The sequence below is a fragment of the Apaloderma vittatum genome, unplaced genomic scaffold, assembly GCF_000703405.1.
Source record: "Apaloderma vittatum isolate BGI_N311 unplaced genomic scaffold, ASM70340v1 scaffold1976, whole genome shotgun sequence".
Lineage (NCBI taxonomy): Eukaryota > Metazoa > Chordata > Aves > Trogoniformes > Trogonidae > Apaloderma > Apaloderma vittatum.
This window is the reverse complement of record NW_009719887.1, coordinates 173,639-196,380: the sequence shown is the minus strand read 5'-3', so window position 1 is coordinate 196,380 and position 22,742 is coordinate 173,639. Positions and strand designations below refer to the sequence as shown.

Sequence of the window (22,742 nt, the reverse complement as noted above, 5' to 3'; positions counted from 1 at the left end):
TTGTTGTGACATTTTAATCTATTAAAGACAAAATAGAGAGTGCAGAGGTGGTTTTCCCCTTTTTCTTTCTGCTCAGAATGTGCCATGTCGAAAATAAGCAAATAATAACTGTATATTAATCATTTATAGGCTAGTAGCAAAGCACAGGATCAACTTAATCCTTTTGGACATTGACGAGTGCACACTGCCACTTTAAATAATGGCATAAAAGGCATCATTGCTACTCAGTATGGATTTACCATAGTAAATGAGTTTGAGTTACTGTATATATTTTGCACTCCATACCCTGTTATCAATAACAGTCCTCAGGCCTCACAAAAGGGCAACATGAGCTGGAAAAGAATAATTGCTATTCTGCATGGAGCCAGTTTATTGATGAGGTGGACAGAAGTAATATTTTTAGCCTGCTGGGTGTCCATCTGTAAGCAGTTTCCTGGAGCTGCCACTTCTCCTTTCTCTGGAAACTGTTATGGCTTTGTCTTCCCAAGGAATATAATGAGATCCATCTATCAAACAGAGAACAAACAATAAACTCTATACCTTCCAATTAATTTGTTTTTCACCTCTGTTTACCGATGTGTATGCAGTTAACTATCCATCATATTATATGCATGTAAAGAAGTACATTTTTCAAAAGGTTGAATCTATTAACCCTTTTGCTAGCAAAATATATCTGCATGCCCTCCAGCTAAACAGGAGTGTTGGAAAAAAAATCAATCCTTTTGAAGTGCCAGAACCTAGCAACATAGTGTGCTGTGAACTCATACCATCCGATCTTAAGTCTGTATCCTCTGTTTTATTAGTAATTTGTAGTCCAGAAAAAAATATCTTTTTTTTGTGGAAAAGGAAAAAAAATCCATTTCACTTTGACCAAAAATCTGTAGTAATGAGTCATTTCAGGATGTAGTATGTCTACATTAAATATAGAGATCCCTCAGAAAATGCATTGAGCTGGAGTGGCTTCTTATCACATTACAACAGTTTACTTCTTTGTCCTGGCTGTACTTCCCTCTTTTAGGTGGTTTTCCACTGTTCTAGCACAGGGAATTTTCAAAGAATGTGCGAATGACTGTACCAGATGTTGACCAAGCTGTATGTATATGTTCTTTGACCACTGATATGGTAATGTGACAAAGATGTGTGTGTGTGGTTTGGATTTTTTGTTTTGTTTTTTTGTTTGTTTGTTTGTTTGTTTTTGTTTTTTTTCAGAGCAGTGGTCTTATGGGCTCTTGCTTTTGTGTCTACAGTCTTGCTGTTTGCATAATTAAGAAACACTTGAATCCAGATATTATTCATCTACTTAAACAGGTTTGTGTGCTATTTCCAAGTGTAAAACATGCAAGTTCAATTTTTCAGGACACAGATGGCATATGAAAAAACATAAGAAGCCAACTAGACAGAAACATTAAAAATCTGGCTGTCTACCACCACACACAAACAACCAAGGAAATCACCTCCTAGTAATCAGCTTGTTCCTACTATTTCATTAGCTTTTAGTGCCTTAAAAGGCTTGAACACTGAAGATGATTTAAAACGGTATAGTCAGCCTTCTCAGAATATGCCTGGGGAAATGCCTAGTGCTAGAAAAGGAGTGATGCTTTAGATCTTGGGAATCTAGCTGGCTAACTATGAATAATGTTGTATGAATGGCTCAAGCACTGTATTTTTGCCATTATCCCCTCTGAAATATAGTAAAATTCCACTGGGGAAGAGCTTGCTTGCTTTTTAAAAAGGAGAGGAATCTGTTGTGAAGGAAAAGGTTAAAAGGCTTCAGTACTGGAGTGTGACAAAAAAGAAAGCAAGATGAGAAAGAGACAAAGCCAAGAAAATATATTCCTATATATTTCTAAATCAAATCAGTTTCTAGCTGCTGTAAGTTACACAATTGGAAGATGACATTTTATGCAGATGAATCAATGTGTTCCCAATTATAGTTGTATATACAATATCCAACACGCAGTCAGCATTTTAACTAGTATTTTTTAGCAAGCTGCTCTGAGCTCACCCACAAATATGTCATAGAGAAAAGCCTGTACATTCTGAATAAAGTGTGAATTAGAGAGGCAGATGTATAACCTGGGAAGACTTCCAGATTCATCTTTCTTAAAAATGGATGTGTTCAGCCTTGGCTACACTGATCAGGATTATTCTTTGTGTTACAAGCCATCATCACCATGATGATAATTCAGAAATAAGCCCAGGCTCCCTAACAGATCATGTGTTTGATTGGTCCTGGCATCAGCTTGTAGGAATTGGTAAGCCTTAAAGAAAGGAATGTCTGATCTCATGCTCTCCTGTTATATTTCTTGATATTGGGTGCCCAAGTACTCAGCTAGTATAAATTGGCACAGCTCCATTCAATTTAATGCTTAGCTATGTTCTAGATTTAAAAAAAGAAAAACAAAAAAACAACAACAAAAAAAGAAAAAACAGACATCTGAAATCAAGAAAAGTTCTCCTGCACTTCCCTGCACTTTTGGCTTTTGTCTTCCCATTTGGTTTTATGCCATTTTAATATCTGTCTTTTCCTACTTATGCATTGTTCACTCTTCTTTTTTGAAGCAGCAACAACTACGTATATAAAGCTACTGCGGAATCTTGGACCCAGTGTAGTTCACTTAGTCTGAATTGTAACACAAATCCTTTAAAAGCCATCCATACAAAGTTCTTTCCAGTAGGATTACACTTATTTCAATAGGGCTGGAATTCTTTGAAAATGTTGACATATAAATATGACTTCATTCTGACATCTCACGTATGTTCCAATATACCCGTTCCACAGGGGATTTTAACATTTGTTGCCATTGTTTTAGTAATATCTCTTTGGATAAAGGTTGCTAATAACACAAAGTGCATGGTTACTCTAGATTGGCCGAAGTCAGTTAAGCTTGACAAGACGGCTGTGGAAGGTTGTGTTTTCAAACAAGAAGTTTGAAGTTTCCAAGGACTGCAGTCCTAATGTTTCAGTATTAAATGGGGGCATAATTTATTGAATTTGCTGGTCTAAATTTTATTTAAAGTATGAGTTCTCATAAAATGATGAGTAGAAGGTAATTGTTGATGAGACTCTTTTGCCTATATAGGGGACTATATGGGTGAATTAGGTGAATCTTATTAAAACTCTTGTTCAAAAAGAAAAGGATTTTAAGGTCTGATTGTCAGCTGAAATACTTCTGAAGATATTAACTGAAATTTTCAGAAGGTACATGAATTTATACTTTCCCACAGTATGGCATAAAGGCTTAGAACATGACATGGTGAAATAAGAAGAATTTGGCTTGGGTATTTCTATGAGATCTATCTGTTTCATATGGTCAGACTCCTTACAGCCAAAGTGTTTAACAGTCTGATTCTCTCACTATTTATAGTTTGCTACAGACCATAGGCTATCAAGTAATGACAGGCAGTTTTCCTGAGCAACTTTCGTTGCCAAGATATTAAAGGATTTTTTGGCACTTGATGAAATTTTACTCATGATGTTTTATATCCACTACTCAAGGGGCTGACTAAACTAGCATGCATCTATTGTCAAGATGCAAGCTTGATAACACTAGGTATACATTGCCAAAAATAAAAGAATGTTTAATGTGTGTTTATTTCATTTTTTTTAAATTGAAGATAATTTAAAGAAATAGTCCTAAATAGGGCGGAAGTGCTACACTGCTGAATAGAGACAGTAGGTAAAAGGCATAATATTTGTGCAAATGTTGTCTGAGAGGAGAAGTGCATTAGCCTGAGTGATGTACGCTCATTTCTGCAAGATTATTATGGTAAAGGCTTCACAGAGATTTTTTAATATGCATCATGTACTTTCCAAAAGAAGGCTTTCTATGAGGGACTGGAATAGCTTGGTGTCTCCAGGTACTGTAATATAATGTAGTGGGTTTTTTGAAGTGCTTCAGATATTTTGTAACTGAATAATATGACTGATAAGCTTGTGCAAGTAAATGTGTAAAAGGCAGGTTTCCAAGCAGAACACAGGCCCTTCAAGCTCTGCAGGAGATAAGCTGCCTGGCCTCAGTCCACTAAAGCACCTAAGAATTTATGTTGCTTTAAACACCTGGCAGTCCCACCATCTCACATTTAGATATCAAATAGCTTGCATGAAGGAGACTACTTGGGTATTTCTGTTTGTTAGCATGCTTAAGCTGTTTGCTAGATCGGGATAGTTTTAAGTAAATAAGCCCCCCAAAAGTGCTTGCTTTAGGGAGAGAGTTCTACACTGTGGGAGGGAGATGTGACTGCATCTTGGATCACTTGGTCTCCGGAATGCAGAAACTTTCTCTGGATGCTACAGCAAGAAGCTCTATAGGAAGGACAGATCAAAATTGAAAAATTGATGCACCTGCTGTTCTTACTTTAGTTTGATCCTTGTATGATTTTAATTACTTGTTCTAAACAATACCTTTAAAATGCGGTATGAATGATCCTTATCTACCCACTGCTGCATGTTTAATACATTTATAAACTAGAAGATTAGATGTGGTGCCCAGTGTGTGATGGATTGTGAATTATCGAGAGCGAGTGCCTTTGAATACTAAAAATCCGAAAAAGAGCATAATTTGTTATGAAGAGTGTTCGCATCTGTTTCAGATAATATCATAGTATATTAATAAAAAAACAGAAGTAGAGCCATCTTGAGTTACAGCTTCTTTCTTTTCAAGTTTGTTTCTTGGAAATAGAAAACACTAATCTGTTAGAAAAATAATTTCATTGAAAAAATAAACAGATTTTTCTATGGAAATGTAATCTGATTCTGATTTTTTTACTGATGCTTTTTGCAAAGTTTCACCTAAGGTGATGTAAAGAGACACTGGACAGCCATGGCCCATAGTACATCAGCAAGAAACTGAGGAAATCCAGCAAAGAACAAAACAATGACATGAAAAGCTTTGGTCAGTGGAGAAAAGCTTTCAGCATTTTGTAAAAAGATGTAGATATGCAGAAAGTATAACTGTTAGGAAATGGGCACCAGGAGCTCAGGTATCAGCATAAGATGGCACAAGGCAGGCATTGCAAGGTGGAAGAAAAATCACTGTATGCATAGGATGAAATGCCATATCTTTGTATTCTCTTACAGCATTTTGGCTTTCTATGTAGATTAATACAAATATTTCTGGGAAAAAAATATACAAAGTAGACAGTACCTGTAAAAATAAAAAAAAAAATATACATAGTACCAGGGTAATAGGCTTAAAATATGACTTAATTCCATTACTGACCTGATTACGTGTTGTTACAAGTGTGCATAGGTATACTTTTGAAAAGCTTAAATCCTTTTTCAAACCAAAAAGAAAATCATCATGTGCGAGTGTTCAAAAAAGAAACTGCGTAGATATGCTAAAGAACCCAAAATTCACACTTTGCTAATACAGCTTTGTCATGCAGACAAGCCCTGGTTAACTGTACTGTAGAGGCTAAAATGACATGGTGGGACAGGTTTTGTAGCTGTAACTTCATCATCATTTAAGCAAATTAGGTCATTTTCAAATTAGTCCAAACTGACCGATTGACAGAATGGTTAGGTCATTCGAAGTAAAGATCACAGGAGAAATCATAGAATCATAGAATGGCCTAGGCTGGAAGGGACCTTAGAGATCATCTAGTCCAACCTCCCTGTCATGGGCAGGGATGCCTCTCAACTAGATCATGATACTCAAGGCTCCATCCAACTTGGCGTTGAACAGGGAGGAGGCAGACACATCATCTCTGGGCAATTTATTCGAAAGACTTGCTGCCCTCATACTGAAGAATTTTTTCCTAAGGTCTAATCTAAATCTATTCTCCTTCAACTTAAACCCATTTCCCCTTGTCCTATTAGTAGACACTCTTGTAAAAAGTCCCTCCCCAGCCTTCCTGTACGTTCCCTTCAGGTATTGGAAGGCAGCTATTTGGTCGCCCCGAAGTCTTCTCTTTTCCAGACTGAACAATCCCCCCTCCCGCAGCCTGTCCTCATAGCAGAGGTACTCCAGACCCTGGATCATCTTTGTGGCCCTCCTCTGAACACACTCCAACAGATCTATGTCCTTCTTATGGTGGGAGCACCAGAACTGGACGCAGTAATCAAGGTGGGATCTCACAAGAGCAGAGTAAAGGGGGAGAATCACCTCTCTTGACCTGCTGACCACGCTTCTCTTGATACATCCCAGAATGCGGTTGGCCTTCTGGGCTGCATGAGCGCACTGCCGGCTCATGTTGAGCTTCTCATCTATCAACACTCCTAAATCCTTCTCTTCAGGGCTACTTTCAACCCACTCTGTGCCCAGTTTGTATTTGTGCCTGGGATTGGCCCAGCCCAGGTGCAGGACCTTGCATTTTGACTTGTTGAAGCTCATGCAGTTTGCACTGGCCCATTTCTCAAGCCTGTCAAGGTCCCTCTGGATGGCATCTCTTCCCTCAAGTGAGTCCACGGCACCACACAGCTTGGTGTCTTAAGCAGGCAAATGTAAGGGAAGGAAGGCAGAACCACACAGACAAAAGTACAGGTATTTCTTTAAGGACATTAGAAGCAGGAAGGGAAGGAAAAGTGCTGGCTTGCAGTGTTGACGTATCCTTTCTTGTGTTACCTTGCTCATTATACTTTGAAGTAGTCAAATCGTTCATGTGGCTTAGTCTTCTCCGCAGAGGATGGTAAAGACAGAAATGTTTGCTGTTAGGAGTTTCAGCTAGTAAAAGTGAGGTACAACTGAAGTCTTCAAAAGAGAAGATGTTAAACAGTTCAGTTTAAGGTTGTAGCTTGCTGGCATTGATTCACCGGTGTTTCAACGGAATTGGTCACGTAGGATGAAGTAAGATGATATAAAAATCAGCCCCTGATGACAGTCTTCTACCTTCCCTAAATGGTCAGAAGGTGCCACATGTTGCACATTTTTTTGAAAAAGATACTAACACTTAATCTAGGAGTTAGACTATTTTAAACCTGACTTCAGTATTACTAAATGTGTTAGAGGAAAAAAAAACAACAGAACAACTGAAACATGATTTTAATAGGAGGAGAGTTAAGTTCTTTACTAATGGAACTATGATGTATAAAACTTCTACTATTCTACTAATCTACTAGATTAATTGAAGGCACATATATTTATCTGAGGTGCATTAAAAAAAATAAGGAGTGAATATTATCAATACTGTCTGCAATAATTTTCGGCAAGGAGAACAGAAGCAAAACAATTCTGTACTTAAAGTTATGAAGAGAAATGTATAACTTTCTGTGCAAGAGATCAGGTGTAGTTTTTGCTGTTGTTGTCTGCAGATGTTAAAATAAACAGTGCTTACATGCATAATATTTGTGTTCTTGAAAGAATTTAGAAATAAGTTTTCCTTTGGATGTGTAAAGCTTGCCTGCTTAGTTAATAGAAGCCAATGCCCCGACTATTCCCACCAGGATTCAGGATGCTGCTATTTACCTCTTAAGGTAATGAGAGTTTCTCATGTTTACATCTGAGACCTGAGACACATAAATGAATTTATCATTGCAACAGCCCTATTGAGATCTGGTGATCCAGACCTGAGCTTACCCCCAAATCATTGTACGTGTTGATCTGCAGGAGTCCCTAGAGACCAATCCTCCCTTCCTGCATAAAGGAACTATACTGCTTCTCTTGCCTGTCAGGAATTATGCATGAGAAATAGGGCAAATTTTACCCATAGGGTTTGCCTTTTTGCTTTTTACAAAATAAGATGAAAACTTGTTACTGAGCATATTTTAAAGTCATCCTTGAATCCTTTTTCTGAGGTATATTTTTCCTGTACAAAGCAAGTGGTAATAAATATTTCACTTTGAAAGAATGCTATAGATGTGAAATGGTACCAATAATTTCAGTATTGTGATGTGGGATTTTGAAAAATGAAATAAGATACTCAAAGAAATTAACAAACATGAGATTTCCATTCTAGATGCTGAATGTGATTAGAAACTGTAAATGAATAATGCTTCATTCCAGCTGTTCTGGGAGCAGATTTTCATGCTCCATAGCCATACTAAGCATAGCTGTACTTCTATTTATTTGCACGGCCCATGAAAACACCATTTTGATTAATGGGCTTTACTCTGTTAGAGGATTGCAGAGTTATAAGCTGTGGTTCTCTTTATTAAAACAGAGAAGACTAAATCTGTGAAATATAGTAAAAGTTTTAGAGATTCAGTCTGAATCAAAAAGTCTTTGGACAAAATTCCTATCAAGATTCTCTTTAGCAATAATATTCTAAGGTGCATTTTGTTTCTTTGTTTTATGGAATAGCTAGTTTTTATGTGTATAGTCTGCAGTAGTAATTGCAGTAGGAACCGAAGTTTATTGCCTTCCAATTGTCAAGCCTAGTGTGTTTTCACTCATTTAAAAGTTTATGTATTTTTTTTTTTTTTAATATATATCAATTCCAAACCCTACTGAAGAGAAAAAGAAATTCCTCTGGCAATTTTTTTCATGGTTAAGGCTCTCTGGTTTTGCAGCCAGTACACTGAAGAAGACAAGTGAGGAATGAAGCAGTCTTAAAAACATATCATGGACAAGCTCTTGGCATTGACTGAGATATCTTAGATTTTAGTGCTAATCTTATGGGAACTCTTTTCAGTTAATCACTAGTCACACCCTAGTGATTAAGTCATTGTAATTCTTTGTGGTGTTTTCTTTCCTGTTGATTATGTGATACTTAAACTATCAAAAAATGTGGTTTTATTTATAGTAGAGCAATACTATAATCAGTTTGGAGAAGGGTTTTCCGAAGAATTTTTCTCCATGTACTTTTTATTCATGTTAATTATGTAAAAGAGTTTTTGTCTGAATGTTCTTACAGGTCTTTAATCATTAATGTGCTTGCTCAGAAGCAGCAGCTTCTCACTTGATCATGTATTATCCAAATGACGTTAAGTAACTTCCATATTAACTCTTGCATTTGCTTACAGTAGTTTTATGAATGGCTGTTGTGTTGATTCTCCCTCACGCCCTTCCTTCCTTTCCTCTGATCCTTCCTTTCTTTACGCACAGGGGTTAGCTGAGAGCCTACCTCCTAATGCTCTTTGTGCTGCTCCAGAAATAAAGCTAAGGCTTCATTTGTTGTCTAAGATGAAGTTTTTTGTCATTAACTGCTTCCTCTCACTGATAGATGCAGTGAGCCAAGAATTGCAAACTGCTTGGGATATCTGCATCCCTTTATGCTTTGTACTAGTTCTTCATTCTACATTGTATTATTCCCTTTGTCATCCGTTGTACAATTCTGAATGGGGAAGTTATGCCAGTGCGAATGGGAAAAGATTTTTAGTTGTGTAAAGTCACAGAAAAAGGGAAGTAAATTAATCTAATCAATCCTTTTCACCCTGAAAAGCATCGTATCTTCATCCATCTTACTTGCAAGATCTTTAAAGCCTCTGGTGACGGAGATTATATGACATTTGCAGGAAATGTCTTATAGTACTTCAGTGTGTTTGTTGGTAGGACATGTACCTACATATGAGTGTGTGATCATATGTCCAGGCAACTTAAAACTCCCTTACAGCAATTAAAGGCCCCCTTGTAACTTGTCCGGTTCACACTGGACTCCAAGAACAATTCAATCTCTTGCTTGCGCCTTTTTACGAGTTTTAATCTGTTATTATATCTTCAGTTGATGTCTTATGAACTGGTTCTTATTTGTGTCATTTAATCACAAAGATAGAAGCATCAGAGTATAACAGATTTTTAGGTTCCAGATTCTGTGGTTTTGGGTTTTTATCTATTATTTTTATTATTTTGGCTTTTTACAAAAAAACCCACATCAGTCCCCAGTAGAGTGCTATCTATCTATTTATTTATTTGTCTATTTATTTATTTATCTATCTATTTATTTATAGTGCTATCTATCTATTTATTTATTTATTTGTTTATTTTCCTCTTGATCTTTTTTTGTCGGCATTTTGTTTCTGTTATCACCATTACTCTGTGCACCTTTGGGGACTATTTTTAATTAACTGCTGCTTCATTGAAGTTGAAGGCCCACATACACGGAGGCTTGTGTTTTAATTTCTCTGCAATACAGTATCTTTGCTAGGAAACAAGGTGATTAGGTGTTGATTGTATAATCTCAGATACATCTTCACATTCTGATTTTAGTACTCTCTCTCTAAAAGTAGTGCTAAATTACAATAGTTTGGTATAAAATATTGACAAGTTCATTGTAAAATTTGAGTTTAGAAGTAAAAATATACAAGTTAATCTGGTCAAAGTTCTTTTTTCTAAAAAAAAAGATTCTACTTCACTTTAGGTATTGTAATTATATTTGCAAAACTTAGAATGTTAGCACAGAGGATGATGATATGTTTCTTGGCATTTATTTCTACATTCATACACTGAATATGGTGTATGTTGCTTCATTTTCATATTGAGCTGGACATTTAGTGAGTGTGACGTGAGAGAAGCATAACCTATCTGCTCCTTTCCCCAAAAGCTAGTCGTAACGTTAAATGCAGGCACCTCCTCCCGGCAGTGTATGGAGCAGGTGCAGCAGACGAGACACCGGGTGCTTTCTGGGTGTGGGGTTTCTGAGCACGTCCACATCCTGTTTCCTCACACACATACATCACTGCTGTGTTCGTATACCTCAGCACCCACCTCCTCCCAGATGACATGCTGTCACTGCAGGAAGACTTATTCTTCAGAGGCTTGCCTTTCTTCTGCTAATCACCAGAGCTGATGTTATATTCGCCCCTTTTTGCTTTTATCATCATCCACTTAGCTTATTTTCCTCCAGCATCAAACTATCTCTAGCTTTAATTCATCTCTCACACAGATAAGTCAAAAGCTGCAATTATTTACAGTCTGTGAGGGGGAGGGAGGGGAGTGCGTTAATTTATAAATCATTTAAAATTTGTTATTCATAAAAGGTGGCGCACGGAGAGGTCTGGCCTCCATCCGCTCAGCTTCGCCAGAAAACAACAGACGTGTTCAGTCAGAAGTAGTGCCAGCTATTCCTGTTTCCTAGAGCAGCCTCGTTCTGCAGGGACCACCTGAAAGATGAGAGATCTGCCTTTCCCTGACCCTGTGCAGTTTGTGGCTTTGCTGCTGGAAAAGTCAATATCCCTTCTAGATCTAATGCTGAGACTTCTTCCCGGCTAGGGCACTGGGTTGTAACTGTTGGATTGTTTTGCCTAGATCAGAGAACCACTTCAGCGTTGCTTTCAGAGTGATAGTCTCTGGGGAGTGGTGGCTAGGGGACAGATACTGGAATACTCTGTACCAGGGTATTAAAGTTGCTGGAGGTCACTCGGAACGGTAGAGAGGAAAAAAAAAAAATAAAAATCCTTGACACACATCCTTAGACTGTATGACATTAAATTACAGAAGACTGGACTCAGAAGACTCCTCAAGATATGAGCCAAACAGCACAATGGTAGGAATGGCTCCCAAAAATACTGGAACGTGAAAGAAATGCTTAAAAGTTACAAATGTACCAGTATCTTCCTATTGGGTTTGCATGGCGAGGTTTTGGAAGCAGAGGAGGCTACAGTGGTGGCTTCTGTGAGAATCTGCTAGAAGCTTCCCCTGTCTCTGATAAAACCAATGACAGCTGGTTCCAAAACAGACCTGCTAATGGCCTTGGCCATCAGCAATGGTGGTAGTACCTCTGGAATAACATCTTCAAGAAGGGGGAGAAAAAAAACAATCCAGCAAATTCTGCTGGAGAGAGCAGTAAGAATATGTGAGAGCAACAACTCTGCAGGCACCATGGTCAGTGAAGAAAGAGGAGGAGAAGGTGCTCCTGATGCCAGAACAGAGATTCCCCCGCAGCCCGTGGTGAAGACCATAGTGAGGCAGGCTGGCCTTCTATAGCCCATGGACGTTAACGGTGGAGTAAACGTCCACCTGCAGCCCATGGAGGACCCCCGTGACAGAGCATGTGGATGCCTGAAGGAGGGTGTGTCTCCGTGGCAAGACCATGATGGAAGCCGGCTTCTGACAGGACCTGTGGCCCCATGGAGAGAGGAGTCCATGCGGGAGCAGGTTTTCTGTCAGGACTTGTGACCCCTTGGGGAGGACACACTGGAGCAGCCCGTTCCTGAAGAACTGCACCTTGTGGAAGGGACCACACTGGAGCAGTTCATGAAAAACTGTAGCCTATGGGAAGGACTCATACCGAAGTTAGTAGAGGACTTAAGATTCAGTTTTTAGTTCTCATTACTCTTCACTGATTTGACTGGTAGTAAATCAAACTAATTTCCCCAAGTCGAGTCTGCTTTGCCTATGATAGTAATTTTTGTGTGTTCTTAATATCCTTATCTTTACCCTTAAGCTTTTTGTTGTGTTCTTTCTGCCCTGTCTAGCTGACCAGGGGAGTGATAGAGTGGCCTTTGCAGGCTCCTGATGTCAGACCGGGGTCAACCCACCGCAGTCCTGTAACTCAGAGAGGAAAATTAGGAATATATAACTCACAAAGTATCCCCTGTGTAAGAAGCATAGGTGGATAGCTGTTATTCAGCTGGGATGGGCTTCACACAGCCCCCAAAAGAAGTCAATAAAAGTAAATTCTAAATGTTCGTTATTCGTGGTATATGTGATATGTTTATACAGAGATACTTATGTGGGCTTGTGCAAAAGATTGATGATTCATATGACACATTAGGAGAAAATGCCAGGAAATGAGTGTTGTGATACCTCATAGAGGTCTATGCCCTGTTGGCAGCTCTCTGAGACTGGATCCTGGCTCTGGCAGCAGCTGGTGGAGGGAGTTGTCTGCCAGCCCCACATCCCTGCGTGAGTACAAGCTGTGCAGTCAGGTCACAACCTTAAAACGTGAAACTCACGACAGCAGCTCTGGCATGATCACTGTGACATGTGGGCGACCACTGTGATACTCCTTCCCACCTCTAGATTCGTGCTGAAATATGTTATTTGCTTTATGGTAGTCTCTTCAGTGGTGCAGTGCCTGAATCTAGGCTGCCAATACCTACGCAGTTTTCCAAGGAGATGGTTAGTTTCTTCTTTAAATTCAGCCTTATTTTAAACAAGTCTTCTCTATCCCACCCCTTCACATGGATGATGGTGAGGAATGGCCAGGGCCATGCTCTGTAGTGGTTACAGCTAACTTTTAAATTACCCAGATTTGCCACATTTCACCTCTAAAGATCCTTTTAAATTAATACAGGGACAGGTGCAGTCTTCTGAATTCAGCCGAGTTCACCACAGATAATAATACTCAATTGCTGGTTGATGCCAAATGCCTAACTTGCACTGCTTGTAGAGCTCTGTGGTTTAAAATTAGCTGAGCCGGTTCGTCTGTCCTTGCCAATGAAGTAAATGAGGTGTGGTGGGGAGATTTCTCCCTGCAGAGTTCTGAGCTGTGTAAAGTACCTCTAGGCAGAAGAAGATAAAACAGGCTTGAACACCTCCAACTTCAGTCCACGTGCGCTTATGGTCTCCCACTCAGATGTGTCAAGCTATAAGTAGGGTCTTCTTCCATAACTGAAGGATGACACAATTCTGCCATAGGTTCCAAAACTGTTCCATTTCATACTGCCTAGAATGCATGTGGAAGCCCTTGAGAAAAGCAGCGTAAAGCGGGGATCACGGACAAGCGATGCTGAGACTTACTGGTCTCGCAACAACCACAATTTTGTGCCACGTTTATTACAAGAGCCTCCTTTTCAGCTGCACTTTAATAACTCCTCTCTTCCTATCAACAGGAGCAAAATTTGTAAATGATGCTCTGTAACACGGAGCAGTGAGTTTGTGAGAGTTTTAAACCTGGATACCTGATGCAGAAAGGGAGCTTGCCAGTTTTAACAGTGCACCGTGCTTTAGTAAATGGGTCCCTATAGTGTTATAGTAGGAAAGGAATGATCTGCAGTGGACAGCAGGGGTTCTGCGTGAGGTTGGAGTACTGCAGCCTGTAACTAGCAATATTTTTAGAATGCCATTAACCTCAGTAAGAATGCTTGCACACTTTAAAGTGCAGCAGACTCTTAAATATTTTGCTAGAGTAAGGGAGTAGTATGGTCAGCATCTACTACTTTCAAATATTGAGTTAACGCTGAAGTTATACAAATCCTTTTGTTTGGTTTGAGGATTTTGAGTTCCAAGTTATTTCTTTGCGAGGATATGTGCGGGCCATCATTTCAGACCTGTGTTTTGGGAATAGTGCATTTGTTTTAATAATGTGAATGCTGAGGTGCAGGAGGACTCATTTGGAAATGAGTAAATAAATGATGTGGGAGTCAGAGTATTTTATTTTCTTAATTAAAGTGAGAGTTTATGGTGCAAATGTGTAGTTAGAAAACAGATAGTTCTCAGCTGACGAGATTAGAATTTCCATAGAGAAATGTGCATTAGAGGGTTTGTTTGACTGTACTATTGCAAGAACTTATTTTGTAAGTTAAACTAAATTGCTATTGCTGGTCATCTTGTAAATGCTGTTAGAGAATTGGTGTCGTAATACTATTATTAGTGTTTTCTTTCTGTTAGATGGTAATCTTTGAATCTCCATCAGAGACAGAGGAAGAGAGGGAAGTTAGTCTTTTGATGTGCAAAGGGGGCTTAGTTACTGTATTACTTTTTTCTTTTAGCTAGATCTGGAAGTCATTTATGGCAACATACAATTGATCTTAGAAGTATGTACCGATGCTCACTGGCAGGAAGCTCAGGAGCAAAGTTGGAACACTCCTTTACATTGTCAGGGAATGAACTCCCTATGGTTTTAGATTATATTTCAAAATGTGAGGTGACAAATGTAAATGGGAAGATTGTGTTTTACAACTAATTTTACTGAAGACATCAGTTGTACAGAAAGGTAATGATGGGAATTCTTAATTGGCTGTGATAATAGAAAACATATACAATTTTAAAAGTCATGAAATTCAGACCAAAAAGCTAATTGACAGACAACCATGGAAGCTTTAAAATATTGGAACATAAATTCTAAAGAAAAATTTGTACATACATAAAGCAAATTTCTTACTACAGGGAGTAATAGAGAAACTGTGACTTCCAAGTGTTGCCCATTAATGCTAGTTTCTTATAAATTTTAAATTTAACTTCCACAAACTAACCATAAATAAATGCATGTAGTAAATTTTCACAAGCAAACCTATCCAAGTTTTAGAAGAAATCATTAGAACAAACCCCCATTTTTAAAAGCTGTATTTTTAATCATGTATGCAAGTCAAATCATGCTCTTTAAAGGTTTTTTGCTAAATCAGGACTTTAACTTGTCATTTTGCTTTTGTGAGCACTTAAACCAAATTAATCTAGTCCAGAGTGGAAGTTACCCATTAAGACTGATTTAATCTAACAATTTAATATAAGTACTTAAGGGGTAGGTGATTCTTCTCTGTCCCACTGCTTCAATCCTATATCTGGTGATCCTTCTTGTTTGCTCTGGAACTTACTATCGGCTTCGCTGGGTCCAGTTCGGCTCGCTAACTTGTAGAAAATCATACCCTTGAGTTTTCCAAGTTCACTATTATTACTTTTAATTTAGAAGCATGAATCAGATTGGGCTGCAAAGTGACACAGAATGATGAGAGATGGAAGTATAAAAATGGTATGAGCAAGACCACTTCTGAGAAGCTCGCTAGGGCTCAAAATAGGATGCATAATGTCATCTTGAACAGAATGGGTACTCAGACTGCATGATAAGGTCTTAAAACTCTAAATCTTTCCAATTTTCTTCTTCATTTTAGAAGTTAATTCAGGAACATAAACCAATGTATAAATAGCCTTTCAGTATATAACAGGGGGCTCATAAGAAAGATGAAGAGACTTTTTACCAGGGTCTGTAGTGACAGGACAAAGAGGGTAGATTAGATATAAGGAAGAAATTTCTTTCAATAAGGATGATGAGACACAGAAACAGGATTCCCAGAGAAGCTGTGGAAGCCCCTTCCCTAGAACTGTTCAAGGCCAGTTTGGAGGAGGCTTTGAGCACCCTGATCCTAGTGTAAGGGGTCCCTGCCAATGGCAGGTGTGTTGGAACTAGATGATCTTGAAACTTCTCTTCCAACCCAAACCATTCTGTGATTCTTCTGCCATTTCTGTGCTACTGCTGTATAGATGTATAACTGTAGGTGTTGCTGTCTGCTGTATAACTCCTTGTTGTTCTGAAGCATCCCAGAATTTGAGGTACTAGCCCCTATTCCCTCCATAGGCTTTCTTGAGCTACTGTTGCTTTTTGTCCCTCAAGCTGCTATGTTTTAATCTGTTGAGCATAAATGGCATTTAGAAGAGCATCTCTGAGTTTTGAGACTCATTCCTGAGGAACATAAGCTCTGCGTAATACCCCTTCTCATGGAAGGGTTTCATGAGATGCTGATCTGGCACTAGCTCACACATTGCTCAGCTGACTGAATGACTGGCTACCACCAGAAGGAACGAGTCTTTCATCCCACTCCTGGCTGAGCTGTCCTACCTTGTGGGCTGTGCTAGTCCCAGATGGAATGCAGCAGAAATTTACCCCAGGAAACGTGGCAGATTTTGAGGGTGGATAGACACATAGAGTTTAACCACCTTATTTAAAAACAATAAATAAAGTCTCAGTAAACCACAAAGATTATTGAGGTGTAAGGAAGAGAGTGGGGACAAAAAGGCAGGTGGAACCAGGCACGGTAGCTTTCCATTGTGTAGTCCCAGTAGCTCAGCTATAGGAGACACTACAGCTGAAGAGATGATCCAGTGATCTTGCATATCCAAAGCAGAACTTTGCTAGGTAGCGTGCTCACTATTCAGGAGACAGAGAGGCATAAAAATCCAAGAAATAGGAATAAAAAATAATCCTACAAGTTAAATATTTCCTACATGTTTACCACTCTGAGGAATTCAGAATTTTTTATTTTCTTTGTCAGTGTTTTCAGATACTCAGACTCTAGTCTCCCTGTTCATGCCTCACTTGCCCTGTCTTTACAGTACTATGTGTAGATCTTAGACCTCAATCAGTAAAAAAGCATCCCCTTGGACTATTATCTTCTCTGAATATCTCAGTAGCTATGAGGGCTTATTTTGGTACAAGTGTGAGGGAAGAAGTGGGAGTATTTGTGTCTTCATTTTCCATCCCTTTTAATTCCCTCTATTTTGACTCTTTTTAAAAAATTATAATGATTATCTGTTGTTTTAGGCTCACTCATGGAGCTGAGTTTTCTATGGGCTGTGCTATCCCATTGTATTTTTTTTCCTGATTTCCATTGTTCCATCTTGGGACACAATGTAGCACAAGTTATTCTGAAATTTGGGAACTGAAGTACTGGCAACAGAGACCTTCGAAATTGAAATGATGTTCAGAAACAAAAATGGAGTTTGCAGTTTTATGTGTGTACATATATTAGCGTGTGCATGTACATGTGTATACGCGATTTTTTATAAATATACACAGGAACACCATACATGTACGCATGTGGCTGCTAAATTGTAACACACCTTAATGGCCTGACATGGTCAGCAGTTCTATATATAACCTCCAAATCACTATTGCTTACTTTATGGTCTTGCTTTTAAAGTAAAACGAAGAGAAGCACATTTAGAATAGAAGGCTACTGTTCTCAGACAAGCTCTGGATGAGCAGCTCATCTGAAATTTAGAGACTGGTATAGCTTATTCTTGTCTAATGATAGATTGAATTAGTTTAGTTTAGGTATTTGGATTGGAATATTTGTCTTAGTCTTCCTTTATCTCTCCAAGATATATACTTCAGCACATTTTTCAATTAAAAAGAAAGACTCTTGGGCTGAGTTGTTAAATTTCAGCATAAATTTTTATTCTGAAGTTACAAGCCCCTGAAAATAGCAATGGGGAAGATTATAACTGTTCGACACTACCTTATCTAGATAGCTGAGAACAGCATCACTACAATAAAAGAAGATAGCAGTGTCTCCCATTGATTGTTGTTTGATGAATGTAAAGCAATTTACTGGAATGCAATTAGCATTCGCAATCGCATTACCGTGGGGAATTTTTTTATGCTGGCTTTGAATTGAAAATCTATACGTTTTCTGTCCATGAGTCACTTCTTAAGGAAGCTTTCTTTCTTTTTTCTTTTTTTTTTTTTTTCCCCCAAGTTTCAGAACTATAATTTGTGGAATGCTGAAAGGAAGTAAACCTAGAATTTTTATGTTTAAAAGATGCTGAAGGACAAATTATACAGTGTATCTACTGCAGTAGATGACTAGGATTTAAATTTGTAATGCTGTGCATCGCTGGAGAATTAGTTTTTTTGGGTTTTTTTATAGAAAGAAATACATCTCTTGAAAAACAAATGGCTTCTAGATGTGGATATCTTGGCAAACTTGAAATAATTTTAGAAATGTATGAGTTAAGAAGCTTGACATACACAGATTAAATAAGAAAGCAATATGCTGAAACAGTAAAATCTGTGTACGATGCCAGGCTAACAATAGTGCAAGAAGTTACAACACTGCCTTTCACTAGCATCCAAATCACCAACAAGAAATGTATGTGCAGGCACGTGCTTGATTGGACACACTGTTCTGTCTGCATTTTAAATAGATATAAATCATCCCATTTGCGATGATTTCTGCATCACAGAGAAAATACAGAGATTTTGGAAAAAAATATGTACAGTTGTTCTGATTCACTATTTGAATTTTCTGTGGATGTGTCTCTGAATGTTTGTCAGCATTGCTGGACAAATCTCAGCTGATCTACAGAGGCTATAAATGAAAAATACGTGTATGCTGTAGTGGGCTGTCAACATCCTCCTGATGGTGATACATGCATGAAAGAGCAAAAATAATCCCTATGGTGCTTTTTAATGGCTTTTGTATGTTCCGGACCAAACTCAAAGATGACCAGAGAGAATTATTTCCATGGAGAACTAGCTGTGAATGTTTGTTGTTTTTAAAATACAGTTATTTATAGCACTATCAGTTAAAAGTCATCTTGCTATATTAGTATATAGTGTGTCTTAACCAACGTGATTAAAGAGAAGCTTCTGTTTCACGTGTTTGTCATTAGAGGTCTTACAGAATCCCATACTCTGTTTCACCTTGTGTACCTTAATCTCTATGAGGTCTAGAAAGAATTGCTACTGAATTCCTGGGTACTGTATTAATTTTACCACTGGGACATAATCTTCAGAGCTTTCAAAGGATTTTTTTTGATTTTGAGGGAGGGGTAACATAAACCTTTAAAGAAAGCATAACAGACAGGAATAGGAACAAAGGAGTTCCTGTATTCAGAAATATAATATAGTGCTAGATCCTGTCAGATCTTTTTTTCTACTGAAAGATTCCTTCAATTTTAATGGTGACAATGGCATTGTGATGGTAACCTTTTTAACTGGACTTAAGATTAATATTTTAGTGGAATTAGAATTATCTGTGCGCTCCATTGCTGCCTTGCTTAGGAAAAAGAATGCTATCCCCATTTACTGCTGTGATCGGGCTGTGCACTGGCATGTCTGCCATCTGAAGGAGAGGATACATCTTGTGTTAGTAATAAGCACAAGTAATTTAGGAAGACTCACTAGGGTAGCAGGGCAGTCCCTACTTCCTTTAGAATTAACTCTTTGCTGCATTATTCGTTAACATCAATAGTCAGTGTATTTCTTCTTTACCATGCTTTCTCCTTGAGAAAAGAGGCTGGATACTCTTGCCAGATAGAGAGAGATTCAGTTTTTCTGTCATTTAACTTCTTTGAAGCCCTAAGTCAACCAATATGAAATGCAATCTGTAAGGAACGAGGTTAAATTTTGTCTACATTAACAGAAACCTTAATCATCTTCTAAAAATAAAAAAAAAATAGATTTTTCTGTTTCCCTGGCTGAAATACCAGAGATTTTGTATTGCTGAGAATCAAGACTGGATATGTTTCAAATATAGTTATTGCAAACAGTTTTCTTGAGGAGAGAGATTTGTATTCTTTATATATTAACCTTTTCAAGTTAGCATCTTTATGTATGTCCTCTTCTGCACTGCTGTCTTCCTCAGACTGCAGATGGCGTTACTGTGCCCATAGTTCCCTCTGCAAGTGATGCTAAGACTAAAAGCAGATAGTGACTCTATTCTCTATGAGGTAAAATATTTTCTTCAAGTCTGTGCTGTCATTTTGTGTTTGTACAACTGGTTTGGCACTTTCAGACGTATTTGTCCAAAATCTGTCTAGGCCGCTGTTCTTCTGTAACACAAGTATTTCTTCAGCAGAGTTCAGCACTTTATCCAGAAACTGCAGAGACTAAACTGTGTGTGTATGACTTGTAGTGGTGTGCTGGGTGTCACGTAACCAGTGTCCAGACTGGGGAAGATGCTGTGCCGCTGCTTTTTTCTGTTCCAGGAGCAGTGACATGTTGTGGCTGAGGAACAGGCTGGCTCAGGAACCAGCACCCATTCCTCTGCTCCTGTGTGATCAGTGACTCCTGGGTCCTGATAACTTTAATGTAACAGGAACTAGTGCACAGCAGGAGATAGGAGCCACTGTTTGTCGTATTATTATCTGATTAGTGTTGACTTGTCTCCATGAAGGCAACTGTTCCTTTTTCTTGAAAGGATTTGCCTTAGAGCTTCATGCAGAGCCTTCTCACGGGGGCAAAGGCTGCTCTCTTGGCCCTGTGCAAGCTCACTGCCATTGTGGGAACCTCTGTTTCTCTTGAAGGACGTCGGTATCAGTGGAAGATCAGAGCCCTCTTTTCACATGGAGGCAGGACTATAAAGATCATATGGGAGGGAATATGGGAGGCAATTGTTCCTGTATGTACAGGAAATAAGAAGGAAGCAGGAGTTCCTTCACAGTAAAGTTTGGATGACTCCAGGATCTTGTAACTTTCTATTTCCATATGAGGCAGGCATCCTAACTTATGAGGCTCTCTGTGCAGTGCTTTGATTTTAACCTTGGTTTTAAAGTCATTGGAAATTACTCAGGGGAAAGACTAATTTTTTGAGATCTTCCCTCTCTCTAACTGCTATGGTATCCTGCTTAAGCTAGGAAAGGCTGTTTTACCAGTAGTTACTGCAAGGGAGGTAGGCCAGAGGTATTTTTTGTGTGGAAGCTGGAGGGCTTTCATTCGGGCTAAGTGATGAGTGCTCAAGACATGCCCATGAGTCTGGGTATTCTGAGAAGAAACTGCAACAAACACAAATGGTTTTGATTAAATATGCAACAAAGCCATTTAAATAATAAATATTGGTAAAAGTTGGAAGATCAGGAACTGTTTACCTTTATGGGGATAAAAGACCCAATTGTGTATGTTATTTTCAGCAGTGTGAGGGGAGCAGATGGGAAGAGGTGCCATAATAGGTTGGAGCTACTTAGAAATGGTAAACTGAAAGCATTTAAACCTGCTTTTAATGCAGCTTCTGAAATAAAGTAGGGGAGCCCCTCCAAAAGCATATCATTATCACTGTGAAATGTGGGAATCATTTATAAAAATATATAAATAAAATACTGCACAGATTGGCATTGCCCATCAGGAGGACAGAGCAAATATTATCAGTTAAGCTCATCATATCAAATATAGGATTTGAAAAGGTACACTGAGAAAGAGATCATGGAAGCTTCAATCACAGCATTTTGCCCAGAACTGAGTCTTGGGAATAACTTGGAAGAGAAAACTGAGCTACATCTGCCAAAAGTGCTGTGTATCTTGAGGTCTTATTTGCATCTTTTTCCTGATAATGAACTTTACAGGCAGCTTTCAAGAACAGAACAAGAGCCAAAAGAACCAGCTCAGGATTTATTAGTTAAAAGTCCTGAATGTAAACAGTAAGTGCAATTCATTTCAGAGGTATATTGTCACCTCATGTGTGTTCCTCTCGTTTCTATCAACTACATAACTTTTGCATTCTTCTCTTTCCATGTCTCCTTTGGGAAGGTAAACCAAGAATATCTGACTACATGTCAGAACACTAGCTACAGCTAGAAAGTATTATTAACTTCGTTTAGGAAGGCTGATGTTTCTGCCTTTAAGTTAGGCTGTAGCTGACAAATGTCACCCCTGCCTCCACAGTTCTTCATGCTTCATAGCCGTAACAACCTGCTAACCTATGTTTTTATTTCTGCAAGGCTGAATGTTACAGCTCAGTAGTGGGTAGAAGAATTACCTGACTACAATTTTGAGAGTGTATTGGATTTGTGTGGCAAGATTTTGATAGTGGGAGTACTAGAGAGGTGGCCTCTGTGAGAGACTGCTTGAAGCTTTTCCCTGTGTCTGATGGAGCCAATGCCAGCTAGCTATAAGACGGAGCCACTGCTGGCCAAGACCAAGCCCACCAGTGATGATGGTAACACCTCTGGGATAACTTATTTAAGAAGCGGGGAAGAAAACTCAACTGTTGGAACTACACATGGAGAGAGGAGTGAGAATATGTGAGAGCAACAACTCTGCAGACACCAAGGTCAGTGAAGGAGGTGGGAGAAGGTGCTCCAGGCACCAGAGTACAGATTCCCCTGCAGCCCTTGGTGAAAACCGTGGTGAGGAAGGCTGTTCCCCTGCAGCCAATGGAGCCTAACAGTGGATCACATGTCCACCTGCAGTCCATGGAGGACTCCACACCACAGCAGGTGGATGCCCAAAGGAGGCTATGACCCTGTAGGTAGCCCATGCTGGCTCCTGGCAGGACCTGTGGCCTTGTGGAGAGAGGAGCCCATGCAGGAGAAGGTTTGCTGACAGGACTTGCAACCCCTTGGAGACTCACGCTGAGGCAATCTACTCCTGAAAGACTATAGCCTGTGGAAAGACCTACACTGGAGCAGTTTGTGAAGAACTGTAGCCCATGCGAAAGACTCATTTTGGAGAAGTTCATGGAGAGCTGTCTTCCATGGGAGGAACTCCGCACT

The 22,742-nt window shown here is 39.0% G+C and overlaps 1 protein-coding gene across 1 annotated transcript in view; it reads left to right on the top strand.

Annotated features, from left to right (window-relative positions):
• Positions 1–11,804: 11,804 nt before the first annotated feature.
• The window catches only part of LOC104274995 (sodium/potassium-transporting ATPase subunit beta-1-interacting protein 2-like), a gene marked incomplete at its 3' end in the record, with an annotated part of 152,832 nt that continues 141,894 nt past the window's right edge, over positions 11,805–22,742 (top strand). The window contains exon 1 of the mRNA XM_009870814.1: positions 11,805–11,972. Within this exon, the coding sequence (XP_009869116.1) occupies positions 11,805–11,972 (168 nt within the window). The remainder of the gene's footprint in view (positions 11,973–22,742) is intronic.